Source organism: Taeniopygia guttata, chromosome 6 (genome assembly GCF_048771995.1).
Source record: "Taeniopygia guttata chromosome 6, bTaeGut7.mat, whole genome shotgun sequence".
Lineage (NCBI taxonomy): Eukaryota > Metazoa > Chordata > Aves > Passeriformes > Estrildidae > Taeniopygia > Taeniopygia guttata.
The window spans coordinates 17,421,074-17,446,255 of record NC_133031.1 but is presented as its reverse complement, the minus strand read 5'-3'; the positions used below and the strand labels follow the sequence as shown (position 1 = coordinate 17,446,255).

At 45.8% G+C, this 25,182-nt stretch overlaps 1 protein-coding gene across 3 annotated transcripts in view; it reads right to left on the bottom strand.

The window, feature by feature from the left end:
- PDLIM1 (PDZ and LIM domain 1) overlaps window positions 1-23,905 on the bottom strand; it is a 43,220-nt gene extending 19,315 nt beyond the window's left edge. Inside the window, exons 1-3 of one of the 3 annotated variants that reach the window (XM_072931561.1) lie at window positions 23,733-23,905; window positions 11,858-12,009; window positions 1,988-2,072 (exon numbers count right to left, since the gene is read on the bottom strand). In XM_072931561.1, the coding sequence (XP_072787662.1) occupies window positions 1,988-2,072; window positions 11,858-12,009; window positions 23,733-23,828 (333 nt within the window). In that variant the 5' untranslated portion in view covers window positions 23,829-23,905. The remainder of the gene's footprint in view (window positions 1-1,987; window positions 2,073-11,857; window positions 12,010-23,732) is intronic. The other 2 variants (XM_041716982.2, XM_002197573.6) reach the window with 2 other exon arrangements.
- Window positions 23,906-25,182: the final 1,277 nt, after the last annotated feature.

Here is a 25,182-nt window from a genome sequence, read left to right as displayed (position 1 = left end):
GGTTTGCAGACATGATGCATCTCCCCTCACAAAACTGAGCTCCTGTCTGAGTATGCAGCAAGCAAAGCCCTTTAAATTTAAGCCCAGTGCTCTAAACAACAGCAAGCTCCACTCACATACACAACTGCAAATTATTTAATTCACTTTATTTGAAAGGAAGGGAATAAGAAAAGACAAGACTTCGGTGAGTTTAAATGTTCCTCTCACACCAGGAAATAACACTTCAAGCATCAAAGAGGTCAAAGCCTAATTTTCAGGCAACCATTGACTTCTAGTACAAGATTAAGACAATGGTCACTGCTCAGAGATAAGCTCTGTAACACAAATTTCTCCACACTCAGTTGTGCATCAAATTCTCCTGCTCAAGTCAGTTACAGGTTTCTACCAATAAATTCAGTTGTAATATACTTACAAACTAGCAGTATCAGCATATCTATCCAGTGGCCAGAACTAGAACCAGGACTAAGACTGAGGTTAGGGTTTAGGAGAGGATGTCTTCCACCAGCATTACTGTTAAATCCTGACCATCTATCCACGCCGGACTGGGGGGAAAATGTGGTGGGGCAGTGAGTGACAGTGGAGCTCAGCAGCAGGTTTCTTGATGCAGTTAACTAAAATTAGTGAGCTACTTTAAAATCCCACTTAGGGCATGTGTTGTGCTGAATGTTTGATTTTATGGCATTTAGCTGAATTCTTGCTAATGGCTGCATTGAGAAATTGGTCTCTAGGATTGAGTCTTCTACTGAATTAAATGCCAGCTCTCTGCATCCTTGCAGCAAAGCCCCAGTGCAGACTCTGCCCCACTCCTTTGGCAAGAGATAGCCCCAAGTCTCAAGGTTGAAGCAGAGCCTTTCCAAAACCTGGGCAGCAGAAGACACAGACCAGACCTCAGCTCAACACTGTCACAGACAGGTGTCACCACACGGCTCCAGATCAAACTAAGTCCAAATGGCTCAGTCACACACTGTGCCTTGGCAGAGTTATGAAATACCTGGAGAACGCCACACCAATTTGTTGGGCCAAGCAACACAGAGAAGCCTGATGTGAAAGAGGACATGGACAGATCCCAGGCCAAGGTCTGGGCAGGGTATTGCTGCACATGTGCTGCTTTAGTCTCAGGTCCTTTCCAACCAAAACAGCTATGTTACTGCTTAATTAATTGCAGAGTCAAACTAGTTTTATAGTCTACTTATTTTGCTAGAAAGACTCGCATGGGATGTGTGCTTGGGCCAGAATCCACTGGGGCCATGTCACTGCCCCAGTGAAAATCCAGAGGAATGCTACTGACTTTAGTGTGTTATTTTAGATTTTTTGCAGTGTAATCCTCTAAATCTAGCCCAGGCAATGCTCTTAGACAGATCCTGTTATTACTATGTTTACTTGACAGAAGCAGCAGGCCAATGAAGCAAGGCCGTCAACAGGTTACAAAACCAATTTCCTAGACAGAGGCTGCATGATCTGCCACACAGATAAAAATGTAAGATGCTCGTGTATTTCTCTTCCACTTTCTCCACAGTTAGACTGCTAAGAGCTTACTCAGTAAGAAAAAAAATCTAAACCAAACCAAGAGAAAACACTGAGTGAATAATATTCCTCACCCCTCAAGTCTTTTCTATCTATGACAACCAAGTGGCTTAGCACAGTAGCAACAATTCACTGAGCCACAGTGCCTCTGCAGTGCCTTCTGTGCCCTGTGGTAGGTGTGAGCATGCAGATGGCAGGAGACACCTCTGACCCAAGCAGGTTACCTTAGTCATGGCACCCAATTAGCTCTCCACAGCAGCAGGCTTCTGGCCATGAGGGAGGAAGTCTGTCTCTCAAGGCCTCCAAGGGCCACATGATCTCCATGATCTCTTGACAGTATGGGGCATGATGCTACCCCCAACATGATCAACAGAGTGGCATATGCTCAGCTCCTTGAAGGATCAGGCCCAGAATTTCTCTCACAGGAGTAAGAGAGAACAAGAGCAGTTATTCCAGGACTTACCTGTGGTTCAGAGGCCAGATTCATCTTATAAGGATGTGTCTTTCCCTCCTCGCTTACAAGTGGTGACCAGACTTTTGCCTCTGTTCTGCAACACAAATTTTTAATAATTAATGTTTTCATCAGTGAGCACCATTATTATTATTAAAAGACTCAAAGTTCATCAATTTTTCAAACATTTCATCGGTCTCTCATATACAGCACAGTCTACATCAGAAGGAATCTAGATAGGCATATTTTAGGTACACAACATAGGTGGCTTAGGTAAGTGAGGTCCTTGGAGCAAGACAAGATCTCAGTAGTGACTGTCCTGGCTTACTCTTTGTGACTCCACAGGCAACACATCAGGCATGGGCTCCCACCCAGGCTGCCAAGATGGGGGTTACCCAAAAGCAGAAGCTGGAGTTATCCTTCAGATGCCTTAATTAAGTGGGACAATTCAGAGTGCTATGTGCTTCAGCTTTTATGGGTATCTAGGAAGAGGAATGATTCTTGCCTGTATTGACTATACAAAGAACATTTTGTTCTTGAAGTTGGACTGCCTTGGAGATAAGCTAGAAATATTTTTTCATTTGGGTCTCCTGAATTTTCTTCCTATTTATAGTGGTATCCATGTTGAACAAACAGAAGCCTTTTGGAATGATGAAAAAAAAATTCCCGCCTGCAATGGGACTAAGAACTGAGATGACCTCATGTGACAGAGAAAGTCTACATAACCTTTACTGGTCTGTGGTCTGACCCAATTACTCACAGCAGTCTGAAACACAAGTCAAGATCTACAACTAAAACCAACTGCTTTTACCATCATCATTGTGGAATTTTGCTATGTCCCAAAGAACGACAAACAAGTGGTGAGGAAGAAGCGGAGTGCTTGGATTTGCTTGAAAATGTTGTGGGAAACATATGGTACCTACATTTCTCAGAAGTAAAGACAGTAGTTAGTGTCTCAGACAGATTAAACAGCGCCACTTTTCCCAAACTTTTTAATAGTAGGGAATGAGTGACTGCAGTATTGTTGAATGAAAACTGCTGTTCAATGCTAAACATTGCATCATGCAGCAAACAGATGGCTGATAAACTCTCAGGATGAGGTCTGAAAACCATGTTCTGTCCTGTTGACAGGAGCCCATTCTGGAATTTGGAACTGGAAATAGATGTACTTCCTAGATATTTGTGGGTCAAGGACCAGCTATAATTTAAGTATTTAGTTAGCAAAACAGGAATGCTTCCATTGAGAATTAACTGGATAACTGGAAAGAGATTTTCCAGTTAAAGAAGGAGGAAGAGATTTTCCAGTTAAAGGAGGAGGAAGAGACTAGAAAAAGAAAAGGCTTCTGAAACTGACAAGGCTGGAGAAACAGGGTATAGAGCTACCCACAATATATTCAGTCTGGTGTGCACCATTCCTCTAAAAGCCCTCCAAAGTCACAACATTTTTTTTAAACAGCCCAAATGTAGCTGAGATGCACATATACATCCCAGACATTTGCTGCATAAATAGTATTTTAATATTTGCACCTGGAGGGCAGCTCAGTGGGAGGAGATGGGAGGCAGCATTCTCAATCAGGAAAGAAGAAGAGTTTTATTGACCTGCTATTCCCTTTACTGCACTGTGGACTTCACACAGAAGAAACCTGAATGAAGTCTGCTGTGCTGTACCTCCTTTCACAGGAAAAGTACAAACACACAGGTCACACCTGATATCCTTTATGAGTATTCAGGTGCAGCAAACCTTCGACTCTTGGTTATTGCATCCTGGAAACCCAGCTGATACCTGACAATCTATGCCACTCAAATGCTGCTGTCTGGCAAGCTGGGGCACACACAGACAAGTATGACTAACAGCTGCATGGTATCAGATCCACACCAATCTGATCATCATCTTGTCACAACAGCTGCTGTTACTGGGTGTCCAACACGCCTCAGGTGAATACAAAACAACCATTCTCTCCTTGCTTCTGGACCCCTGTGCTTTAAGGTGCCTGAGGAACCAACAATTTCACCCAGATTACGGCTATCAAGCCTCACAAAGTCACACCCATTTCCAGGATGGCTGTATTTTCCACACCTGAAGACTGTTTGCACATAGGGAAGCAGTCTAATGACCAATACAAAGCCTTATTCCTTGAAAGTGTTTGGAGATCATGTATGACCAAGTTTCATCTCCTCTGGAAAAACAGGGGACACAGCAAAATGTATGGAAATGAGACACCCAGCTAGCCAGGCTATAAGCAAAGGGACATTGGCTGGAGATGAAAGAGCAGCTCAGAAAGCATTAAACACTTCAGCTGATTTCTAGCATGAGGCGTCCCTGCACCAGTTCTTGCAACAGTGATTCAAAAACTTTTGAGGTATCATTTTCTTTTACATCAGTTTATTACAAGCTTTCAGAAGCATGAGAAGGCTTTATTCACACTGAAAAATTTAAGCCTAGAGCAGGCCAGTGTATGAATATGGAACAGAAACTTCCCCCAGGCACTTGTTTTCATCCCACTGGCCCTCAATGCATTTGAGGTGCTGGTGACACACAGCACATTGGTCTCCAGAGGAGAGGAGGCAATTATGGCCAACTACTGCAGCCCACCGGGGGTTTGACCAAATTTTTCTCCTTTATTTATAAGTAAGGCAAATAGCTCAAGTTTGTTCTCCACACTGCTGCCATACTGCTCTGTCAGTGGATATAAATGGAAGCAGCAAGGTCACCCCAAGCTTTACTTTCAATCCAGTCTAGAAGTCATCCAAACAGAAATGTTACATAGGCCATGCATCTGTCCTCTGAGGCAGGGAAGATAAAGCTTCCCTTTGTATTCACAACAGCTGCAGAAGAGCCCCTCAGCCACTCTCAGCAGCCCATTTATGGCCCAGTGAAGCGGCAAAAAGGACACAGCTTTGCTCTCCCTGGCTTTACCAGCACGTCTTTCAAGGCATGTGCCCCATCCCACTGCACTACCTGTGGAGCCCACAGTCTGTGGGTCTTAGGTAGAACCACGATGGTCCCAGCTCTTGGGAAGGGTTTCCTGGCTGTGCTTCTTGTGTCAATGCCTGTAATTCTACTGAAGTGTGGCAGGAGGAAGAAAAATGCCACCTAAAAGTTCACCTTATGTCCCACTACTGGCCCAGGGCTTACTTTCTGCAGTGCTGGGAAGTGTGGGCACCAGGTACAGACAGCAGGGCAGGTTAGACTCACCATTTTTGTATCTTATCCATATGTTTCCATATCTTAGTTACATGAAAGAGGGAACAGCCATCAGAGCAGACAGCTAAACCCAGCCTTGGTAACAGCACCTTCAATTCACACCAGGCTGCTGCTGGCAATGGCTTTCTGGAGGATTTGTTCCCCAGATTTGAGGGAGAAGGCGCCCAGCTTACAAAGCACCTCCATGCTCCCCTTAGCAAGGCTGTACCCCTGCCACTGAGCAGGGCCATGCTGGCAGAGCTGCCAGACCTGCCTCTCCAGCGGGCTAGGGCCTGGATGTCCAACAGCCTGCTGGGAATCCCACCCTGCCTGGTGAAAGCCAGAGGCTTTGGCATCCTTATTGGATCTCAGAAACTCCTGATAAACTAATGACTATTTATTTTATAATATGGTTTATAATGCATATTCTTTCAAATGAGACTCCATCAGAGAGCAACACTCAAACAGTGAAGGAGAAAAAAACATGACACAAATAAGCCTGAGAATGAGGGTCAGGGAAATTAACTGCAGGCACATCTATATACAAATTTTGTCATTTTTGCGGTTCACATTTCCATGCTGTTTCCTTACTACAGGACAGAGAGTAACTTAGGGCCAGGGAATGAGCCATGCATCTCCTGTTTCATCCAGGCAGAAACCAAAACCTAAGATTAGAAAGAAATTTCTCTGATGCTACTTTGGATGCAGAGGTACTGGTAGAAAAAGAAGGAAGGAAACCACATGCAAGTCAAGGCAGGAATATGAAGAGGTATTTATGAAACACTTTTCAAGCAGCTTGTCTTGAACATGATGTAATATAAACATTACAAGAGCCCAGATTTTGCTATCAGTGCTTTGCATGCAAAGTTAGGCCATAGCTTCAAGGGAAAATTCAGAGCTGGAAAATGAGGGTCTAATTCTTTGTGCCAGGAACTGTGTAATTTCCATAAAGAAGAAAGGCATATCTCCATTCATTCATATCTCATTTCAAACACTCGGATAGACACAACTAAGATACTAAGTAGCAAATAATCCCAAAAGACTGAAAAGTTTCTTGCGCAGCACAAATTTTTTTAGCTGAAAAATGAGGAAAGACCTAAAGAATTTATCTTTCACAATCCTCTCACCAAAGTTTTCAACAGGCATTTTAATCGAGTTTAGAAACTAACTACAAGAGCTGTCAGGCTACCAGGAAGATACATTTTAATCAGCCTTTTAGATACAGCAGCTGTCAAACACAGGGCCTTGGCTTTAAACATGAGTAGTCACTTTTAACAAACATCCATTAATGGACATATTCATTTTGGCAAGCAAAACTGTACCCAGGCTGCACACAGCCTCCTGCCAATTCAAACAGCAACGACAGTCACTGACAGGAGGTCCTAAATGCATGTCTCTATGCATGACCCTCTTGCATTTCAGGTATCTCTTTATACAACCACTAAAACCAAAAAGGCAACTCCAGTTAAACTTCTGTGGCTTCTTCTGTTTATCTGGAGCACATTCATGACAACTACAGAGGCTAAGATGCACCTGACTGATCAGACTCACACTCTTCTAACTAGCCTGCTGCAGAGTTAACTCTTACTGCCTCATCAAAGAGGTTGTAAAATCACAATAAATACCAATCTTGATATGCCAAAATGACTTTGAATGTGTCTGTTGTTAGTAAAAGCTGCTGGCATGCGCCCACAAGGGCTGGAAGCATGACACTGGCCATGGAGAGGTTGGGAGCAGCCACAGAGGGCCAGGCAACCTGCATGGCCTTATATAGCTGCACACTGAGCAGCTGGCTTTTCCCAGGGCCAAAGGAATTATTAGTAAGATGACAGAACTGGAAAACTCTTCTTGGCAAGGAAGCAAAAAAGCAAACCTAAATGAGTCAACGGATTCCACCGACTTCCTAGAACAGAAATCCAAGCCTATTGTGGCTTTGTGCAACTATTCCCCACAGCTCAGACCTGAGAACACATGGAACAAGCAAGAGGGCAACCAAACCTACTACATAAAATGTAGAGGACATGACACATGTGCTCTCTTCGTTATAAGCACCTACACATGATCCTTTCTGACAATCCATCTAACAGGTCCTGGTAACACGTCTGACTTCCCTGATTCTAGCACTTTTCAAAGAACAAATACATAGCTTCGCTCCTTGGCAGAACTTTCAACAAATTAAAAGACTATTTTGCAAATAAAAAAGGTGCATTAATGTATTATAACCTGGCAGCAGAGTGGCAGAAAAACAGCTTGAAATTTGAGGAAAATGACAGCGGGAGCAGAACAGAACGTTACATATTTGCAACTCTTTTTTAAAACCATTCCCCTCTACCACCCCCAAACTGCCTCCAGACACAAAGGGAAGGACAGACTCACTACAGGAACACTTTCTTTGTTGAAAAAAACTCTTATATAAATACACACTTTACCTTTGACTTGCTCAGAGTCACACAGTTTCACCACCCATCTGGTGACTATACCCAGAGGCAAAGAACTGTTTGTTTTAGAAATAATTTTCACCTGTGCTGCAACGAACATTTGTCTGATTTTGTACATCTGCAGCCACAACAGAGCTGTGTGTCAAATTCATCATGAGCACTTCCACTGTCATGGGTGATGCCTGGATCATTTGACTACCCTGTGAATTTTGTGGTAGGAGTATCTGTTTCTCCTGCACCTTCTTTGTTTTGAATGTTCTTTGTCAGGGGAAGCATCTTACTCAAAATACACTAAATTTCTCAAGAAAGTTGATAGTTGTCAGACACATCTTGCTGCTTACCCCCATTAATGGAGAGCAGCACTGAGCAAGGCTTTGCTCAACCCTAACATGTCAGTGCAGTGATGTTCACAGCCTAATTAAAAAAAAACCCAAAAAAACAAAGAAACAAACAAAACAGGAATAAGAAGCATAGCTCTTCTAAAATATTCAAAACTTCATTTTTGCTATGGAAAGACACAAAAATCTCCCTGTGAAGTTCTCAGTTCAGGAACCAACTAGGCTTGAGTTGACTGTCTTGAGCTTGATTGTATACTGCTGAAGACAATAATGGAACCTTTACTTTGGTTTCTTGATAACTACATTACTCTTGAAACAAAAGCAAAATGAATGAACAAACAGGCTCAGAAAAGAGTGGGAGCTGCTGGACACAGTGAGTTCAGTGGGAATTTGTTATCTATGGCAACTTTTTTGAACACCCACTTTCAAGGTTGAAGACTGACCTTTCCAACTCTGTTCAAAAGTTGAACAGCAAAGCACTTGGCAGTGCTACTTAGGAAAGAGTACTCAAAGAAAGCAATTTGTGGCTTGGTTTTAAATCCTAGGAAATTACACCATTTGCCCCTTTGGGTGAAAAAGCAGACCAGGCATGTTTTCTTCAGCTAGAAAGTTGATATATTTTTAATAGTGACCTGTGTTAGACAAGATTTCCTGCCTACAATCTGATCTGAAATATTTTTGGACTGTTACCATCACTAAGAAAAATAGTGAAACAGGAAACATTGGAATGCTGTTGATATACACAATCAAGCATACAGTGCAAACAGCATTTCCTTTACCAGAAGTGTTTAAGTCCTTTCAATTCTCTATATTTACATTTCTCTCAAATAATCATTAGTAAGTCAAACATGAAGACATCTTAACTGCTTGGCTATTACTAAAAGAGAAGAGAGTTGCCTATTTGAAGAATACACATGTATAAATATTGTTTTGGTTCACAGAAGAACAGATGAAAAAGACAAGCATAACACTTCCATGAAACATTCTCCTAGCTTCCAGCTACTTGCAACTTAAAGGCTTTCTGCAGCAGAGATACCTCCATTGTATATATTATCCTTTAAAGATTTGTCTTGCAATAATTCATCAACTAGGGTCATCAAACTACATACACCCATCACATGTACAGCACAATCACAAATGAAGTCTCCACTGTCGCAACAGTGCTGATCCTTTGGTGAAACTGAAACACCTGGTGTGAGCTCAGACCTCTTTCAGGTCCAACCTTGTTGCCACACTGAATGCAGGAAAGAGAATATTTAGCATGGGTAGTCATTTAAATAAGTAATCATTCAAAATTAATCAGCTAGCAATTTGAAAATCACTAAGGATTTATGCTTTCACAAGACATCTCTCCAATGGTGAGTAGAAAAGGAGGACTGGGAAGACTTCTCACTCCAGAAAACCTGGCACAGCTGGGCACATCCTCACACCAGCTGTGTAATGTTCTAACCCACAGAGGTGCTGCTCTGTCACAGCAACAATCTGGGCCAGCAGAGCTCCTTGGTACATCTGATTCAGCTAATGAGCTACAACTGCACAGAGTGGAGACCAGACCCAAGGGTTGGTGGTGTTGCAGTGCAAATGATATACATTCCTTTTCATACTCAGCCAACTACTTACAGAGCTACTTTGACAGAGAAAAAACTTCCAGCTCTGACCTGACTGTATTGTGAGCCCTCCTTACCAACTGTATGGTCAAGCCTTAGCGCAGGGCTGTGACCATCAAAGCTCAGAAAGCCCAAGCCATACCACTTGGCCAGGTGGCACTCATTTTCCCCAAGAGCTTTCAACCTCTCCACCTCCATGACAATGCCCTTCCCTTCTTCACAGAGGAGGGATCATCACCACACCACAATCTGCTTTCCTCATCCACTTCCCCTATCTCAAGCTGAGTGGGAAGATGAAGTATGGCTCCAGGTCTTTTAAAATGCTTTCTCTGTCACCTCTCTACACATCATCTCAAGGCCTTTAATTTTAAGGCCTTAGACTGCAAAGTAAAGAAGTGCTCCTGCCTCAGCAATAAAGACTACATAGCACTTCTGACCACTGAGTGAAGCCACATTTAGACCAACACAATTATGGAGGCCTAGAAGGACACTGGGCATTAGGGATAAAATATTCTCTACAGAGTACAACCAGGAAAGACAACATGATGTACACAGATTTTCCATAGAGCAATGGGTAGTAATATCAAACTCTAAAGTGTAAGAAGTCAGATCACTGCTTTCACATTCTTGCATTTTGACACTCTTCCTGGCCTTCTGTCAGCAGAACTCAGTGATCAGTACAGCAGCAGAAGCATCCAACACACACTCATGCTTCTTCATTGAAAGACGGTCTTGAAAGAGGTGAGTCGTGTAAACTGAAAGCTCTGCACAATTTTACACAGTTGCAGATCCAGCTAGAAATCTCTCCCAGCTTCCAAGAAATGGCAGCTTCCAAGCCCAAGGCAAATGAAATGTGCATAGGGTAGCTATAAATGTAATGACTTTGTAATTAACATTAGCAAACACATTTTACAGACTCAATGATCTGTAAGAGTGAACTTGCCCGCAGGCTGAAAGAGCCCTTGCCTCCCTTCCTCTTTCCCAGCCAGAAGCACATGGCAATAGTTTGCCAAGTCAAGCAGCTGGATTTTGGAGAGAAGGAACACCCCTTTCCAGGAAGATTATATGCTGCTAAATTCAAGGCCAGTATGAGAAACAGGCTGCTGCAATGTTCACTGCCCATTCACACTGCCTGCCATGTGCTCCGTTCTTCCATCTGTGAATTCCCTTAATGAACTGTCAGGCATTTTTTTTGGCCAAGACCCATCGTTCTTCCTGAACTGGGAAATGCCTGCTGAACTCCTGGCATTGTCCAAGCCACGGTAAAGACTTCTGTTTATCACAGAAAAGCCCTGAACAACCGAACCATTGTGTCATTTAAGGCATGCTTTTGCACTCCTTTTGAAAGCACTTCCCCTGCATCTGCCCTGAAACTGATGGATGATCATTCTTAGGAAAGGCAGGCACAGGAAAAACTTGCTCCAGAGCAACTAGAAATGCCATACTGCATCTACCACCTGACTTTGAAAAGCACCAGTACCTGCAGCTGCAATTCATACCAAAAGGAAGGATAAATCCCCAGCACCCTCAAAAAAACCAGGCTGCAGTTCTTTTAAGTAGCAACAGGTCAATGCAAAGCAGAGCTCTGCCTTCCCATCTCCACTTCCTCTCTGTACAAAGATGGCCCAAGAACAAAGCATGGCTGGGGAAAGGAATGAAGCTGTCCATTGCTCTGCAGTTCAAGATGGTGGGAAGGCTGAAGTCAGCCAGTGCTCTACACTAGTGGCAGAAACTGTGGCTCAGCTGTCACCTGCCTTTAGTTTTTCAGGACATAAAGAGACTGATGCCTAAGAGGAACTTTGTTGCAGGCTGGGCCATCACTCTATAAGGCTGACAGTGCTGTTTGATCAAGAGGCTTCAAAATGTACAATATTTCTGAGTCTGTGCTTGGCAGAAACCAGGCAATTAATCGCTTGGAACAACACATAAGCATGTATTTTAACTGCTAAAGGAGTGCAACAGGAAGGAAGGGCATCGCTGGTTGCACCTCCTCTGCTATGAGTGAAGTTTTCATGAGACCATCTTTGGTTTCTTGCTGTCAGGAGACACAGAGTAAGCTGACAGGCCCTGCCATAAACTACCAGCCAATTCTCACTTGGAAAGTTGTTTTCCTAAGATCAAAGTGCAGCAAATGCAAGCAGCATTAGGATTAAAGGATGAAATGCAGTTCCTTCTTGCTAGCCAGCACCTGCCAGACAAAGCACTAAGAGGTCAAATTAAACCAGCCAGAGAGGTGTACTGTCAAACTAAAATACAGCTACTGCCCACCCTGCAATCCTCCCTCTCTCCAGCCCCAGTCTTGCACAGCTACGTACCTGCTGACTGTCAGAGTCAGTTCATCTGTGCAAGCCTTGATTTTGTTCTGTGCCTCAAGGTGCGTCATGTTATCTGTATTCACTCCATCAATGGCTATGATCTGGTCTCCTATACACAAGTTGGCTATTGCAGCTTTGCTGCCTGGAGTCACCTAAGAGAAAACAAAAAGAGTGAATGGACCTTCCAGGGAGGAGATTTCCATAGCAACATTTAAAAAGGAGTTGGAGAAGTTGTGTTTTTTCTCACTGGTACCTGGAAGCAAAGAAGGTAAAATTAATGAAAGTAAATTCTCAGAAGAAATCTATCTAGGTCTTTTAGATATTTTGTTCTGGCACCCACAGATAGAAATCTGGAGAGAGGACAACAGGTAAATAACAGAAATAGTATTTTCACTCAAGACAATTCTCATGCTAGAGAGCAAGATCATAAAGAAAGCAACTTTCCTGGACAGAGAAGAGCTCTCTGAAACAAAAGGTGCTGGGGACAGACAGAAGTCCAAGTCTCTAAGAACACAGGTGACAGAAAAGAGTATCAGAGTCATTGCGATACCAATGCCAATCACAAACAGTTTTGCCTGCATTACAATCTCATTTGTTTTCTTCCTTGAAGGAAAGGTTTGGGCTCAATATTTCAGATTGCTTCTTTCGTTGTAATAGTATGTTTTTTCCCAGAAACAGGTGCAATACACATTTACTGACTTCAGCAAGATCAATCCCAAACCAGTGAATGACCCACACAGATTGGAAGAGGGAAAGGCATCAGAAACTTCATCCTTAAACCACAAGCTGTCATTAGTGTCTGAAAAAGTAGAAGCACCAACCCCCCTGCCTGACCACAGCTCACCTGTTGCCATATTGCATCTCCCTTTCCTCTCCATGTGGTCCCAGACAGAAGACACTATGCAGCAATGCCATCAGTATGACACTCCTCATGAAAAAGGTCCCAGCTAAAACTTGGCATTATCAAACAAATAAACTAAATGGCTTCTGCATTTTACCCTACTTCTTTTAAAGAGGTGTCCTCTTAACAACTGAGACCTCTTTGGGCCAACATTATTGCCTGGGCAGAGGGTGAATAACATCAAGTTTGTGGCTTTGCAAACACTACATAAGATTTTGTACAGTTTTAATGAATTTGTGAAAGGAGTGTAATGATTTCTATGGGATTTCGTCCATTATTTAATAGGCAGAGGAAATGGGAAGGGTGGACTGCTCCCAGACATGAGTACAGATTAAAACATGCCTTGCAGCTGAGACATACCTCATTTATGAGTCCATTACAACTGGTATTCATTCTACACATTCATGCTAGGTTTCAGCATGCTGGAAAGCAGCTGAGCAAACCCAGCAGAGCTTTCAGACTTAAATACCATTCACAAGATTTAGAAATCCCTCTTAACTAGGGTTTGGTTGGCAAATCATTGCCCCCAGGGAAACACTCCCCTTCTAGAGGTGTCATACACTAGAAGCAATCACCGTTTTCTCTGGGTCAAATCTGAAGCTGTTCACAGCATGTCTCCTCACAGCTGCAGTGGGCTATTTTCCCCAACCAGAAGAAAAATAACAAGATGTTTTTCTTTTTTCACCTCTGTACTAGGAAAGCGTTTCATGGAAAAAGGAAGGACGTAGAAGTGGTTCACAGATGTCCAAGCTGACCAAGGTGCTCAACATTAATCCAAAGAGCTTCAGATGGGTCAACCAATAGTGAATGACTACCTGCATGCCACTTTGAATGCTGCAAGCAGTCTTTGAACTGACAGAGGGAAGTGCTGATGAAAATACCAAACAAAGCACCAAATGGATACAGAAAATCTGATTTACATGTGAAGGTCATCACCTGCCAAGCTGCAGCCCTCAGCTGACTGGTGACCTATTGAGGGCATTGAGTGCAATCTGCGCCACTCCATTGGATCCATCGCCTTGAAAGGACCTCCTGTAAACCTTGTGACAGGGTATTGTGGTTCAACACCAGCCAGCAGCCAAGACCCACTCACCTGCTCACTCATTCCCCCACCTACAGGACCAGGGAGAGAATTGGGAGAGTAGAAGTGAAAACTTCTGGGCTGAGATAAAGACAGTTTAATAGGGAAAGTAAAAGCCACGCACACAAGCAAAGCAAAACAAAGAATGAATTCACTCCTTCCCATGGGCAGGCAGGTGTTCAGCCATCCCCAGGAGAGCAGAGCCCCATTATGAATAATGGCTACTTGGGAAGACAAACAATTTCGCTCCAAACATCTCCCTCCCCCTCTTTATATACTGGGCATGATATCATGTGGTCTGGAATATCCCTGTGGTCAGTCAGAGTCAGCTGTCCCGGCTGTGTCTCCTCTCAGTCTCCCCTGCATCCCCAGACTCCTCACTAGCATGGCAGTGCAAAAAGCAGAAAAGGCTTCGGTTCTGTGTAAGCCCTGCTCAGCAATAACAAAAACATATCTGTATTATCAACCCTATGCTCAGCACAAATCCTAAACACACCCCCTTACCAGCCACTGTGAACAATTCTACCCCAGCCAAAACCTGCACACAGTGATAGTTCGCAGCTCTGAAGAAATCCTGAGCACTGACAGCTGCCTACAGTCCCATCAGATTTGGGAGCTGTCATAAAATCCATAAGACATATCCCTAAGGATATAATTAAATCAAAAGGAGCCTTCAGGAAACACAGTGTGGGTCCTCTCCTGATCTCTGCACCTTACCTAAGTCACTTGGTTTCTTGGAGCCTTTATTTCCTCTGCTACCAAAGAAGGGAGAGAGGCACATTACTCACCCCTGTAAGGAACACCAAGCTCAGTACACTGTTACCATGATTCACTGTCAATCAGATAAACTGCCAAAGGGTCAAGAACAACAGTGGATTAATGCCAGCACTGGAACACTGCAGGAGACTGAGCCGTACAGCTTGCTGTATTTCAAGACTGATAATTATACAATGTGTGATAGGCTGGGAGAAGCAATCGTGTATCACCAGCAACAGCAAAGCCACAGCAGCCAGGGACACGGAAATACTGAAGCTTCCTGAAGAAGCTCCAAGAGCCACCAGGAAAAGCAGCTGGCATTCACAGTGACATCTCAGTTCATTGCCAGTGCTTGTGGTGTCAGTTCCCTTCTGTGTCCACTTCAGAGGAATTTGAAATGCGAGTGCTCTTCTCCATCACATAAGAGCCACTGGTAGCACAAGGGTATTCCATGCACTCAGGTACTCAACATAATCCTCTCCCCTAAAGACAAGCTACAAGGTTGCACAAAAATATAAAAGAGAAGTGCATCTGGCAAAAGTAAACATGTTTTAAAATCCAGCTTCTTCAGGTCTGGAAATAACTTGCCCTGAAATGCAACCTTCCACAAACTGCTGCCTACAACAGTATGAGTACGCAGCTCATACTGTCTGCCAGGACTGCTCACAGCAAACATGTCTGCACAAGGGCAGGGTATGGAGAGAACCCATCCCCCATCCTTTTAGGATGATTTATAGCTACTAATAATCTTCCCTCCCCCCCTCACAGTAAGGTCTGGGCTTATCTCACTGCTGCCAAGCAAAAGGCATTTCTGCTATTAAGTGAGGAGCACAGAGCTGCTACTGTGATATTTTCCTGCTTTTATTTTTGTCACGTCCCTGCCTGGTCCATGGGAAGCAGCAGGGGCAAGCATGTGGCTGGGAATAAAGCAGGCAGATGTGCTCAGAGCACCGGCAGCTATCAGCCAGCTTACACAATAGGACTCCAAAAATGAACAAAAGCTTCAGGCAAGCAGGGATCCAGTAAATTTTGCACCTGAAACTGCTTTGCTTCTGTTCTCAGATGATCTGAGCTTTGCTCCAACCTCTCTTAACCTTCCCTCTTGACTGAGCATGGAGCAGAGACCAACAGGAGACAAGGGAACAGCAGGCAGTGCCTTGCACATCTTGTACAGGTGGGTGAGGCAGTATTGAGCAGATAAAGCTGCACTTCTGCATGGATAGGCAAGAAGGGCTGAAAGGCACTGCAAGGAACAAAACCAGAAAACACAGCCTTGTACAAGTCACAGCTTGTGCAAAGGCATAGTCTCTTGTGTCCTTCAAAAGAGCTCCCTTACTTGGTTTGGGCTTCCTCCACTGGGGTTGAGCAGATGGGAACAGACTCATTAGGCACCAGGAACCTCCCAGTTCCGGAGACACCACGGTTGGGTGAATAAAGCTCTGCACACCTTATAACAACATGCCCAAAGGCTTCCTTTGGAAAGGAGGCATGCCCTGCCTTGAGGTGATTGTTGCCAGGCAATTGGGTAACACTGCCAGCAGGTCATTTTGCTGTTGAACAGACAATGCTGAGACAGGCAGAGCAGCACTGATTCATACTGTGTCCAAAATAGGTCCCAGAGTGTGCTTATGGTGATTCTATGTTTGGGTGGTGTTCTGTGTAAGAAATCTGGGCTACCATAGAAATATTCTAGATACAACTTATGTCCTTGATACCAGCTCAGACACATGTGCCAATACATGGAAGAAACAAATAATACCCACAATCTGTAGATTTGATTGTGCACTCTTTACTTATGCAAAACTAAATGTAGTAGATAACAGTTTAGACCAGTTATAGGCTTGGACCTCATTTTTAAAAACTGGTTCTACAGATTCAGGATTGGTTTGGATATAAGAAAAAACTACACTACTTTCTTATACTACAAAGTGAAGCTTTGTGCACATGTGCCCTCTTGCACACACACTTTGGGCTCATCTTGCAAACACCACCAGGGTTTTGCACAGCTCAGATGACCATCTCCCAGGCAGCTTGCTTGCTATTACCTGCTTGCACTGGTGGCCAAGCAGCAAAGAAAGTGCTATGAAATATCCAGTCTCCAGAAAGTCTTTGGGCAAGTGCACTTACAATAGAAAACACTTTGATTTAGCAGCAGGAAAACATCTGGCTGCTTATTCAGCTCCCAGGGTCTCTTCATAAAACTTTTGTCTGATCCAGAGCTTGCCAAACACAACTAAATTTTATATTTGATGTAATTCCCTCCATACATGCTATCTAACAAGCTTTGCAGTCCCTGGACAGGGGTATATGGTGCCTTTTTCCCTCCTGTAGGCAAGGATCCAAGAGGCAGCAGTGAGTATACTGAGGGAAGCTGCTGCCCACAGCAAATGAGAGGGAGGAAGGGTGGGAAGCATTTTTATGAAAAGCAGCATAACTCAGCTCCCTGTGAGTCAAGATAGATGGGTGGGCCTAAAATTCATTCAATTTTTTCTGGCCTTCTCCCCTCATCCATTCTGGCACCCTACATGCTCACTCTGTCAGCTCTTCACAGTTTCTCACAGACCCTGCAGCCTCCGGCATCACTCATCACTCCACACCTAAACACATTGCAAGAAGTGATGAAGAGATAAGAAATGAGAAAATTAACATCAGCCAAGAAAAAAGATCTGGAGAAACTGCACCTAAAACCCAGCTGGGTCGTTGCTGGAAAGGACAGACATGAAGCAACATATTTCCAAGGCCACCAGTGACAGCCAGACATCTCTGACATTCACTTTAATCCTCCCCACCCACACATACTGCGCCTTTACCATGAGTAACGTCCTCAGCACTGGAGTATTATGCTAAGCAGTCGAGGTTTCTCCCAGCAAAAGCATGCAGCTAGGTCAGCAGAGATCAGAGGCTATGAGAAAATTCAGACAAGCACATTCCCCACCCCTTCTCTTTAGGGGAGCAGGAATGGTATGCTTTAAAACTGTCTCCAGGAGAGTTCCCTTCAATGCTGCTCCCGTTCTCTGCACCATTACAGTCTGGCAAGGCTGCAGCCCAAGCCTCACTGGCTGGCCCAGATCACAGCATCACCAGGAGACAAGAAGGAGAAGGGGATCATACCTCTGGCTGGTGAAACCCCTGAGCACCAGCCCAGGGCAGCAGGGTCTGGACATCCACAGCACAAGCTCCTCTGGCAGCCCGGCCCTCACCCTCTGCCTGCCTTCATGCCCCACCCTGACAGCCAGAGGAGCTGTGTTAACACAGAAAGGGGAATCAGACACTGCACAGAAAGGGCTGACCTCAGTAACATGGTATAAAAAGACATGGGTGGGGGGATTTGCTCAGACAGATGCTCACATGGTAGTCAAGGAGTTACTCAGCCTCACAGCTTCTTTCACAGCATGTCTCAAATTAAAATAAACAAACAAGAGATTTTTTTACAAGGTCTCAAAAACAGCTGAGTCTTTCCTGATGGTTTATTTCATCCTCTAAATAAATCAACATATCCAGTAATCAGCAACCATCTAAGATACTGTAGTCCAGAAAAAACATCAATTATTTATGCAGTTAAGGGTTCCTATAATTTCCCTGTTTATACTGGAAAAAAAAAAAAATCTCCCATTATTTTGATGCTGCACCCTTCAAATCCAATTCGTTTTACGTATCATATACATAAATATCCATTTCTTGATGGACAAAGTGATTTTTGAGGGTGAAAGGTACCAAGAAGCCTGCAGCCATACATAACTTGACACCTGGGAACAAAATGAGCTTTCTTCCTCCCAGGAAGTCCAGCATTTGCTTTTGTCACCTGAAGTTCTAGGGCTTAAAGCTCTCACATAATGTTGAGACTGGTATACATACATTCACTACAAATGCAGAGTTCACTCTCTTAGGCCCTTTGGGGAACTCACCCAGAACAAGATGGCTCAGACATCATCAAAAATGATTGTACTGGTCACAAAGCGAGGTACAGAGAAAAGGGAACTCCAGAGTTTGGGTGACATCAGGCTGCTGCATAACCAACAACAAATTAGTCTGATTATGTGAACTGAGGAAAAGAGAACCCTGGCTCCTAGGAAAGACAAGAGTACTGCTCCTGCATGTAGCTCTGCTATAAGGCACTTGATTAGCATACCAAAACTTGTAAAAGTTTTTTTCAAGGTAAAAGTGGCCCCCCCAGACTCAGGAAAGCAGGCCAGAAAAGATCAAACCTGTCCTGTGCCCCGAAGTACTATGCATTTACCCCAAGAAAATTTGCTGCTTTGCCCTTCCTACAATTAAGGAAGATTCCTTTTCATCCAAACCCAAGTCAGGGAAATCAGCAAAGTATTTTCCTCTTCTCAGCAGCCACTTGTACCTTTGAAACACAGGATTTTTCCAGGAAACTGCCAGGATTGATGTGGATTTCAAAGTCTGTAGGGGCACAACCTCTGCTCTTCACAACCTGGTGTGCTCTGACACAGCAGACAGGACTCCCACCAAGCAAAGGCACAAGGCATTCTGCTGTCCTCTAAACACCAACCCGGCCACTTCTGCAGGGCCAGAAGCTCTTGGCAGGGGACACTAATGACCACTGTTCCACAGGCCCTTATCAGCTGTGCAGTTCTGCAGCAGCTCTGCCTGGTGTGGCACAGCCCCTGCCCCACCCGCAGCCAGGCAAACATCCGAGCAGGAATCATAAAGCCACCTTCACCTTCCTATAAAGCCCAGCAGCTGTCCCCAGCTGCCTCTCTCTGCCCAGACAGCCTCAGAACAAGACCTCAGCACAATGCTGAGATTTGCAGTCATGGGCACAAGAGCTGGACCGTGTGGCAGAGGAACTGCAGTCTTAGGTGTGCACACTGGGGACCAGCCAAGGCTTTCCAGGCTGAGGAGGAAAGCCAGCCTAACCCTAAATCCTATCACATCCACCACACCCCATATTTCCTTTGGCAGAGGGAAGGCCCAAAGGTTCCACTCTGGGAGCAAAGGGCTGCCCGGAAAGCCCCAGCTGTCCTCACGTCTCAGAAAAATAACCTGCAGCCACCTGGGGAAGAGGCTGGAGCCGCTCCCGGGGCAGTCACTTGTGCCCCTCAGCTACGCCCTGGCATGCACCAGAGGGAAGGCAGTCTCCATCCATCCCATCAAGAGATGCCCATTAGCAGTGTGTCCCCAACCAGCAGGGCTCTCCCTCACCACCGGCTCTGGGATGCCTTTGCTCAGCTGCTTCCTACAAGGGTTACTGGCTGACAGGATAAGGTATCAGCTGGTACCAAAGCTAAACCTGGTATCTTTTCACACCACAGGATTCAGTCCCATGATTGATTGCAGACCATCAAGTCCAGTTTTACCACTAAACCAAGCTTTAAGTTATAAAGCTGGTTCAGAGGGCCATGCTGAGAAAGAAAACCAACACACTCAAATACACAATTATGATCCAAGTCTGTATTTTATATGAATTCTGAGTTTTTAAAATGCCACAAATAGATAAAATATCAGACTAAGCAGGGATGAATCCATTTTACAGTGGTCAAAATCAGCAACAAGCATCATCACATTGGGATTTCATATTTTTAATGTATTTACAGAACTGGTCTGTCTTGAAATAATTTTTTCATTGAAAAACTAGTTTTATAAGAAAATGTCCAGTTTTACAGACTCCAAGAGACACCCATCCTTAATGGAGCTGGGAGGTTTTTGACATGACAAAACAGCAAACATCTGCTCTGCCCATGTTTTGGGTCAGATGCTCAAGATTGCTATCACAAACCACCTCAATAAAAAGGTTTATTGGACAGTTCCATGTATTCAGCTGGAAACAAAAAGCCTCAATGTCCATCAAAATCAAATGCAACCAAACAGTCAATACCTCATGTCACCTGAGGAATGGAGGGAGATGGGGTCTGTCAACTGCACTGCTTTTCAGACAGCCCCATTTCATCAGTGGCTGCTTAAACAATGTGCTGCTTGCCTCCTCCATCAGCTCCCAGCCTCAATGGGATTTAACTGGGAGCTACCCTGCACAGAGGTCAGCTCAACAGAAACTATTATCCTGCATGTATTGTGTGCATTCATGTCTCAGAAAGAACTTCTCTCAAATTCTACTCCACTGACCCACTGCAGAGTATCACACAAAGAGCAGTAAAGACAAGGGCCTTTCCTACTCCTGTAGGGCAATCCAGCAGGCTTTGGCTCAGAGTTCATTACACGGATCAACACAAGTTTGAGTTTTTTTCTGAACAAAGACTGCAATAAACTGTCTACCAGAACCTAAGAAATGTAAGCCAGAAACATCTTGAAGCATCCATCCTAAAGAAACGGGAAACTCCATGTCTCGCAAGCAGCACTTGTGAAATCTCCATACTCAGTTGTCTCCAGCAAGACCAGTCCAACTCAACCAAGAAACCAGAAGTGCTCTCACAAAACAAGAAAAAGATGTTCATGATGTATTTGAGCCTGAAGGAGTTTTGAACACATATTTCAAGTGGAAAGTGAGGCAGGACAGTGACAAAAAACAAGGTAAGAGCAGTTGTGGAAATGCCACAATCTTTCATCTGCTGCTCCTCTAAGGCACAACCAGACATTGGTACCATGCAGCCACTGTCAGCCAGAAGCCCTTGGCCAGGCTGATCTGGTGGTTCCCATGCTCATGGCACCAGTGGTCCTCATCCTTCTTGGACCCAGGACTGCAACACCAAGCTTCAATGACGTCCTCCGGTGCTGCCTCCCAGCAACATGACTACATTCAAGAACAGCTGCTCCCTAGCTGACTGGGGAGCTTGAGAGGCCAAAAGCCACTAGCAAGAAGCTGAGGCACAATGGTGATGAGCGCCATAAATACCAAGATAAACTCTATAGCTTAACAGCACAAGGATGATGGTGCCAGAAGCCAAACATGAGCTCTCCTGGCAGGCAATGCAGGCTGAATTTAGGCACCTGGCTCAAAGAGAGCTGCAAGACACCCAGTTCACGTCTATGCCTCTCCTGGCATCCCACCATGCCAGCACATGGAACAGCATGGTGATCCCATCAGTGCATCCCTGGGAGAGGCTCCAGTGGCTACATGGCACGGCACTGACCCCAGAGACGGCACAGCCAAACTCCAGTGCTCAGCGTCGGGTGCTGCTGCTCCCCCACGCCCAGACAGGCAGCCCAGCGCTGTGCACCCCTGCTAAGAGCGCCCCTCATGAGCACATCTGTGCACACACCACCTCCCACTGCTCGCAGCACAAAGCAAACACAGCTGAGGAGGGAGAGCTGCAACCTCCCAGGCTCCCAGGGTAATGCTCTTACCACAGGTTACACACTCCCCACCCTCTCACTGGCCTTAGGCAGCCCCTTTATCTCACACCACAATAGGACCAAGACCCTCACAACTCCTGGCAGATGTCAGACCTATGGCCAGAGCTCACCCCATCCTGGGAGGGAAGAAGGGCTCTGTGCCAGAAATGTCTCTAGTGAAAACACAGGTACCAAATAAGCAAGAATGTGTAAAGTCATCACACAAGGAGGAACAGACTTCTTAAAACAGGTCAAAACTGGATCAGATCTTTTTTTACGTGGTAAGAGGAAGACTTGCCAAGAATTTCACTCCTGAGCCCAGGAGAGAAATCCAGGAGCCTCAGGAACAAACCACAGGAAAAATTAATGACTTGAAGTCTGGGAGGGGAAATTAAAAGTGTCAGAGGGGTCAGAAGAGACAGCCCTGATAAGAGCTGCTAATTGTCAGCATTTACGTCACCATCATTGGAGAGGCTATTGTATTACATTTTAGTCTCTAGGGTCAGAATTTCACATGAGGTGGTTATTTCTGCTGATCTATGTCCCTTGGTAGGTGCCTATAAGCATTGACAAAGACCAGGTAAGAGCAAGGTAGGGATTTAGATACCCTTCTGCTTAGGAGTTTTTTGCTGGACGGAAACGGCAATAATTACCGTAACAATGAAGTAAATATCACTTCCCTTACAGTAAAGCTGCTTTCACGTCCCAAAAATGCTTTAGGAAAATGAAGCATTATTACTGTAATTGAAAGAGATTACACAGAAAACTCGTAACTCATCCCCCATCCCCCATCCCCCGTGGGTTTAACAGCACTTGCGAGCTCTGCCCTTCCCGCAGCGGGCACCTTCCCCACGGCACCTGGGCTCCTGCAGGCAGTGGGACCCCATGGCAGGAGATCCCGTGGCAGGAGGCATTTATAAAAATTCGCAAGTCTGACCATCCTGGTCTTCTTTAAGGGCAGTAAATTCACGTAAATTCAAGTTCTGGTATATTCCACTACCCGGAAGCCCTTCCTCACCTGGGGAATACGGGCACTTCAAAAATTGTGCAATGGTGGCAGATGCCAGAGCCCAAGGCTAACAGCAGGTCGCGGATGCCTCCGTTTTGCCGCGGGATTGCTGGAACGAGGAGCAATCCCTTCGTTCCCATTCCCACAGGGGAGCCCTGCAGCCAGTCTCCCCACACTGCACCCCACACAAAGCCGAGCAGGAATTCGGGGCCCCACAGACGAGCCCGTGGCCGCCCGCAGGGCGCGGCGGGGCAGGGCCCGGCTCCCAGCCCGGCCGGGCACCTGTGGGGCAGGTGGGGACAGACAGCGAGGCAGCGAGCACCGGCGTCTTGCAGGCAAGCGCTGGGGCACAGGAGGGAAAAGCCATGTACTAAACAGCTAAAACTGTTTCGATGCAAATTTTTTGCCATTTCCTAACTCATTTCTCTTTAAGTGGGGGCAAGAAGGACTTCGAACAGAGACGGGCAGAGGCAGTAAACACACCTTAACATGGCTTCTGTAAACAAAGGCTCTTAACTATACATGGCAAGCAAAGTCAGGCAAGTATTCAGCCCACTTCGGGGAGACGGGCTCCCACAGGATGGGGCTGCCAAACCCGAACCAGGGGCTGAGGAGATTCCTACTGCCTGCAGGGTCCCCATGGACAGGCTGAGGACGGAGGTTCGGTGGGAAGCGAAGACCCCGGTCTGCTACAGGTGAAGGGGCTGAGTGTGCCACCACTGATTCCTCCGTAAACACAATAAACCCAAACAAACTAAAAAACAAGGGGGAGAAAAAGACAACCCCACCCGCCGCCCCGGCTTTGCCGTTGTGCCACCTGCCAGCCCGAGCCGACCCCGGCCGCCCCCAGCGCCGCCCGCCGCAGCCACCCTACCCGGGAGATGGCGAGGGGCTGCTCGAAGTCGCGGCCGCCCACCAGGCGGAAGCCCCAGGGCCCGGGGCCCGAGAGCACGATGCGGTGCGTCCCCATGTGCGCGCTGCACCTCGCGGGTGGCTCCGACAGCCCCGCCGCTCCGCCCGGCCCGGCCCGGCCCGGCCCGCCCCGCCCGCCGGGCACGCCCCGCCCCGGGGCAGCAGCGCCCGCTCCGCGCCGCCTCCCCGGTCAGGCCCTGCGAGGGCGGCCGGCTGCCGGGGTCGGGAATCCCGGTGCCCCTCAGCCGCTCCCTGCTAGCAGGCAGGACAAGCCTCCGACAGGCAGCCAAGGACAAGCAGGAGTGCCCCGGTGCGGCATCTCCCAGGCCAATACTCTCCAGCCTGGAGCAATGCTAACTCTGAAACCTAATGGAAGCGAGGGAAATAAGCCTGAAGTTTCCCCGCCAGGGTCGGATGAGTGAGGGTGGAGTCTGGGAAGGGTGTTACTTCTCTGCTAATTTATCCCACGTTCACTGATTTAGACAGCGTTTTGTTTATCTCTAGCCCCTTAAGCAGGTACCACCAAAAAAAGGAATTCTTCTATACAAGTTTTTCAGCCAATATTCTTGTCTGTGATTCAGGGAAAATAGTTGTTTCAGTTGCATATTAAGGCCTCAGTAATCTGATGGTGGACAAGTGGGAAAGGTTGGTCACAGCAACGGCATTGGCATTTACAATGGAGCACAAGCATTGCTGCGCTCACCCATACAGCTCACCCATAAGCACACCATCAGCGAGCTGTAGCTGAAGCTGGGATTCAGCCACAGCTGGGGAGCATGGAGCATACAGCAAGTAGGAATGATGCAGGTCACCAGGTACTGGTCCTACAAGACATGGCAACAAATTGTCTAATCACGAGGCATACTCTTGCTTCTGCAATCCCCTTTTATGGTTGTGCCCTTTTTCCTGCATTAGCTTGTCTTTTCACAGGTTTTCTTTCCAGGGTCCATGTGTCAGACTATTAATTTCATCCCTAGCAGAGAGAAGTAGTTCTTCCACTACATCATTGGTGTGGCACTCGTGACAGGGAAGAAAGTGACTGCTTTGCCTGCACACAGCAGTGTGCAGGATCTCCAGAGGGCTGTTGCACACTGCTGGGTCACCTTCCCCTCTCTGCTTGCCCAGCGTCTGAAGTCACTAGCACCTCTAGCTTCGATTAGGTTAGAGAATGAGTAAATACCAATGTTCAGCAGAGACAGATGAGTTTCTCCCCTCCCTGTCCAGGCTGCTGTAAAGCAAAGGTGAGCAGTGCTTATCAGCAAAGCCATGGTCAGGCTGTCCTTTGGCTTTTATATAAGTGACCTGTGAAACAAAAAAAGGGCTTGTGTCTGTGTGCTTTCTAAAAACATGTAAAGTAGCCTGAGGCTTTTGTTGTCGTGACAGTTTGGTTTTAGGATCAACTTGTTTACAGT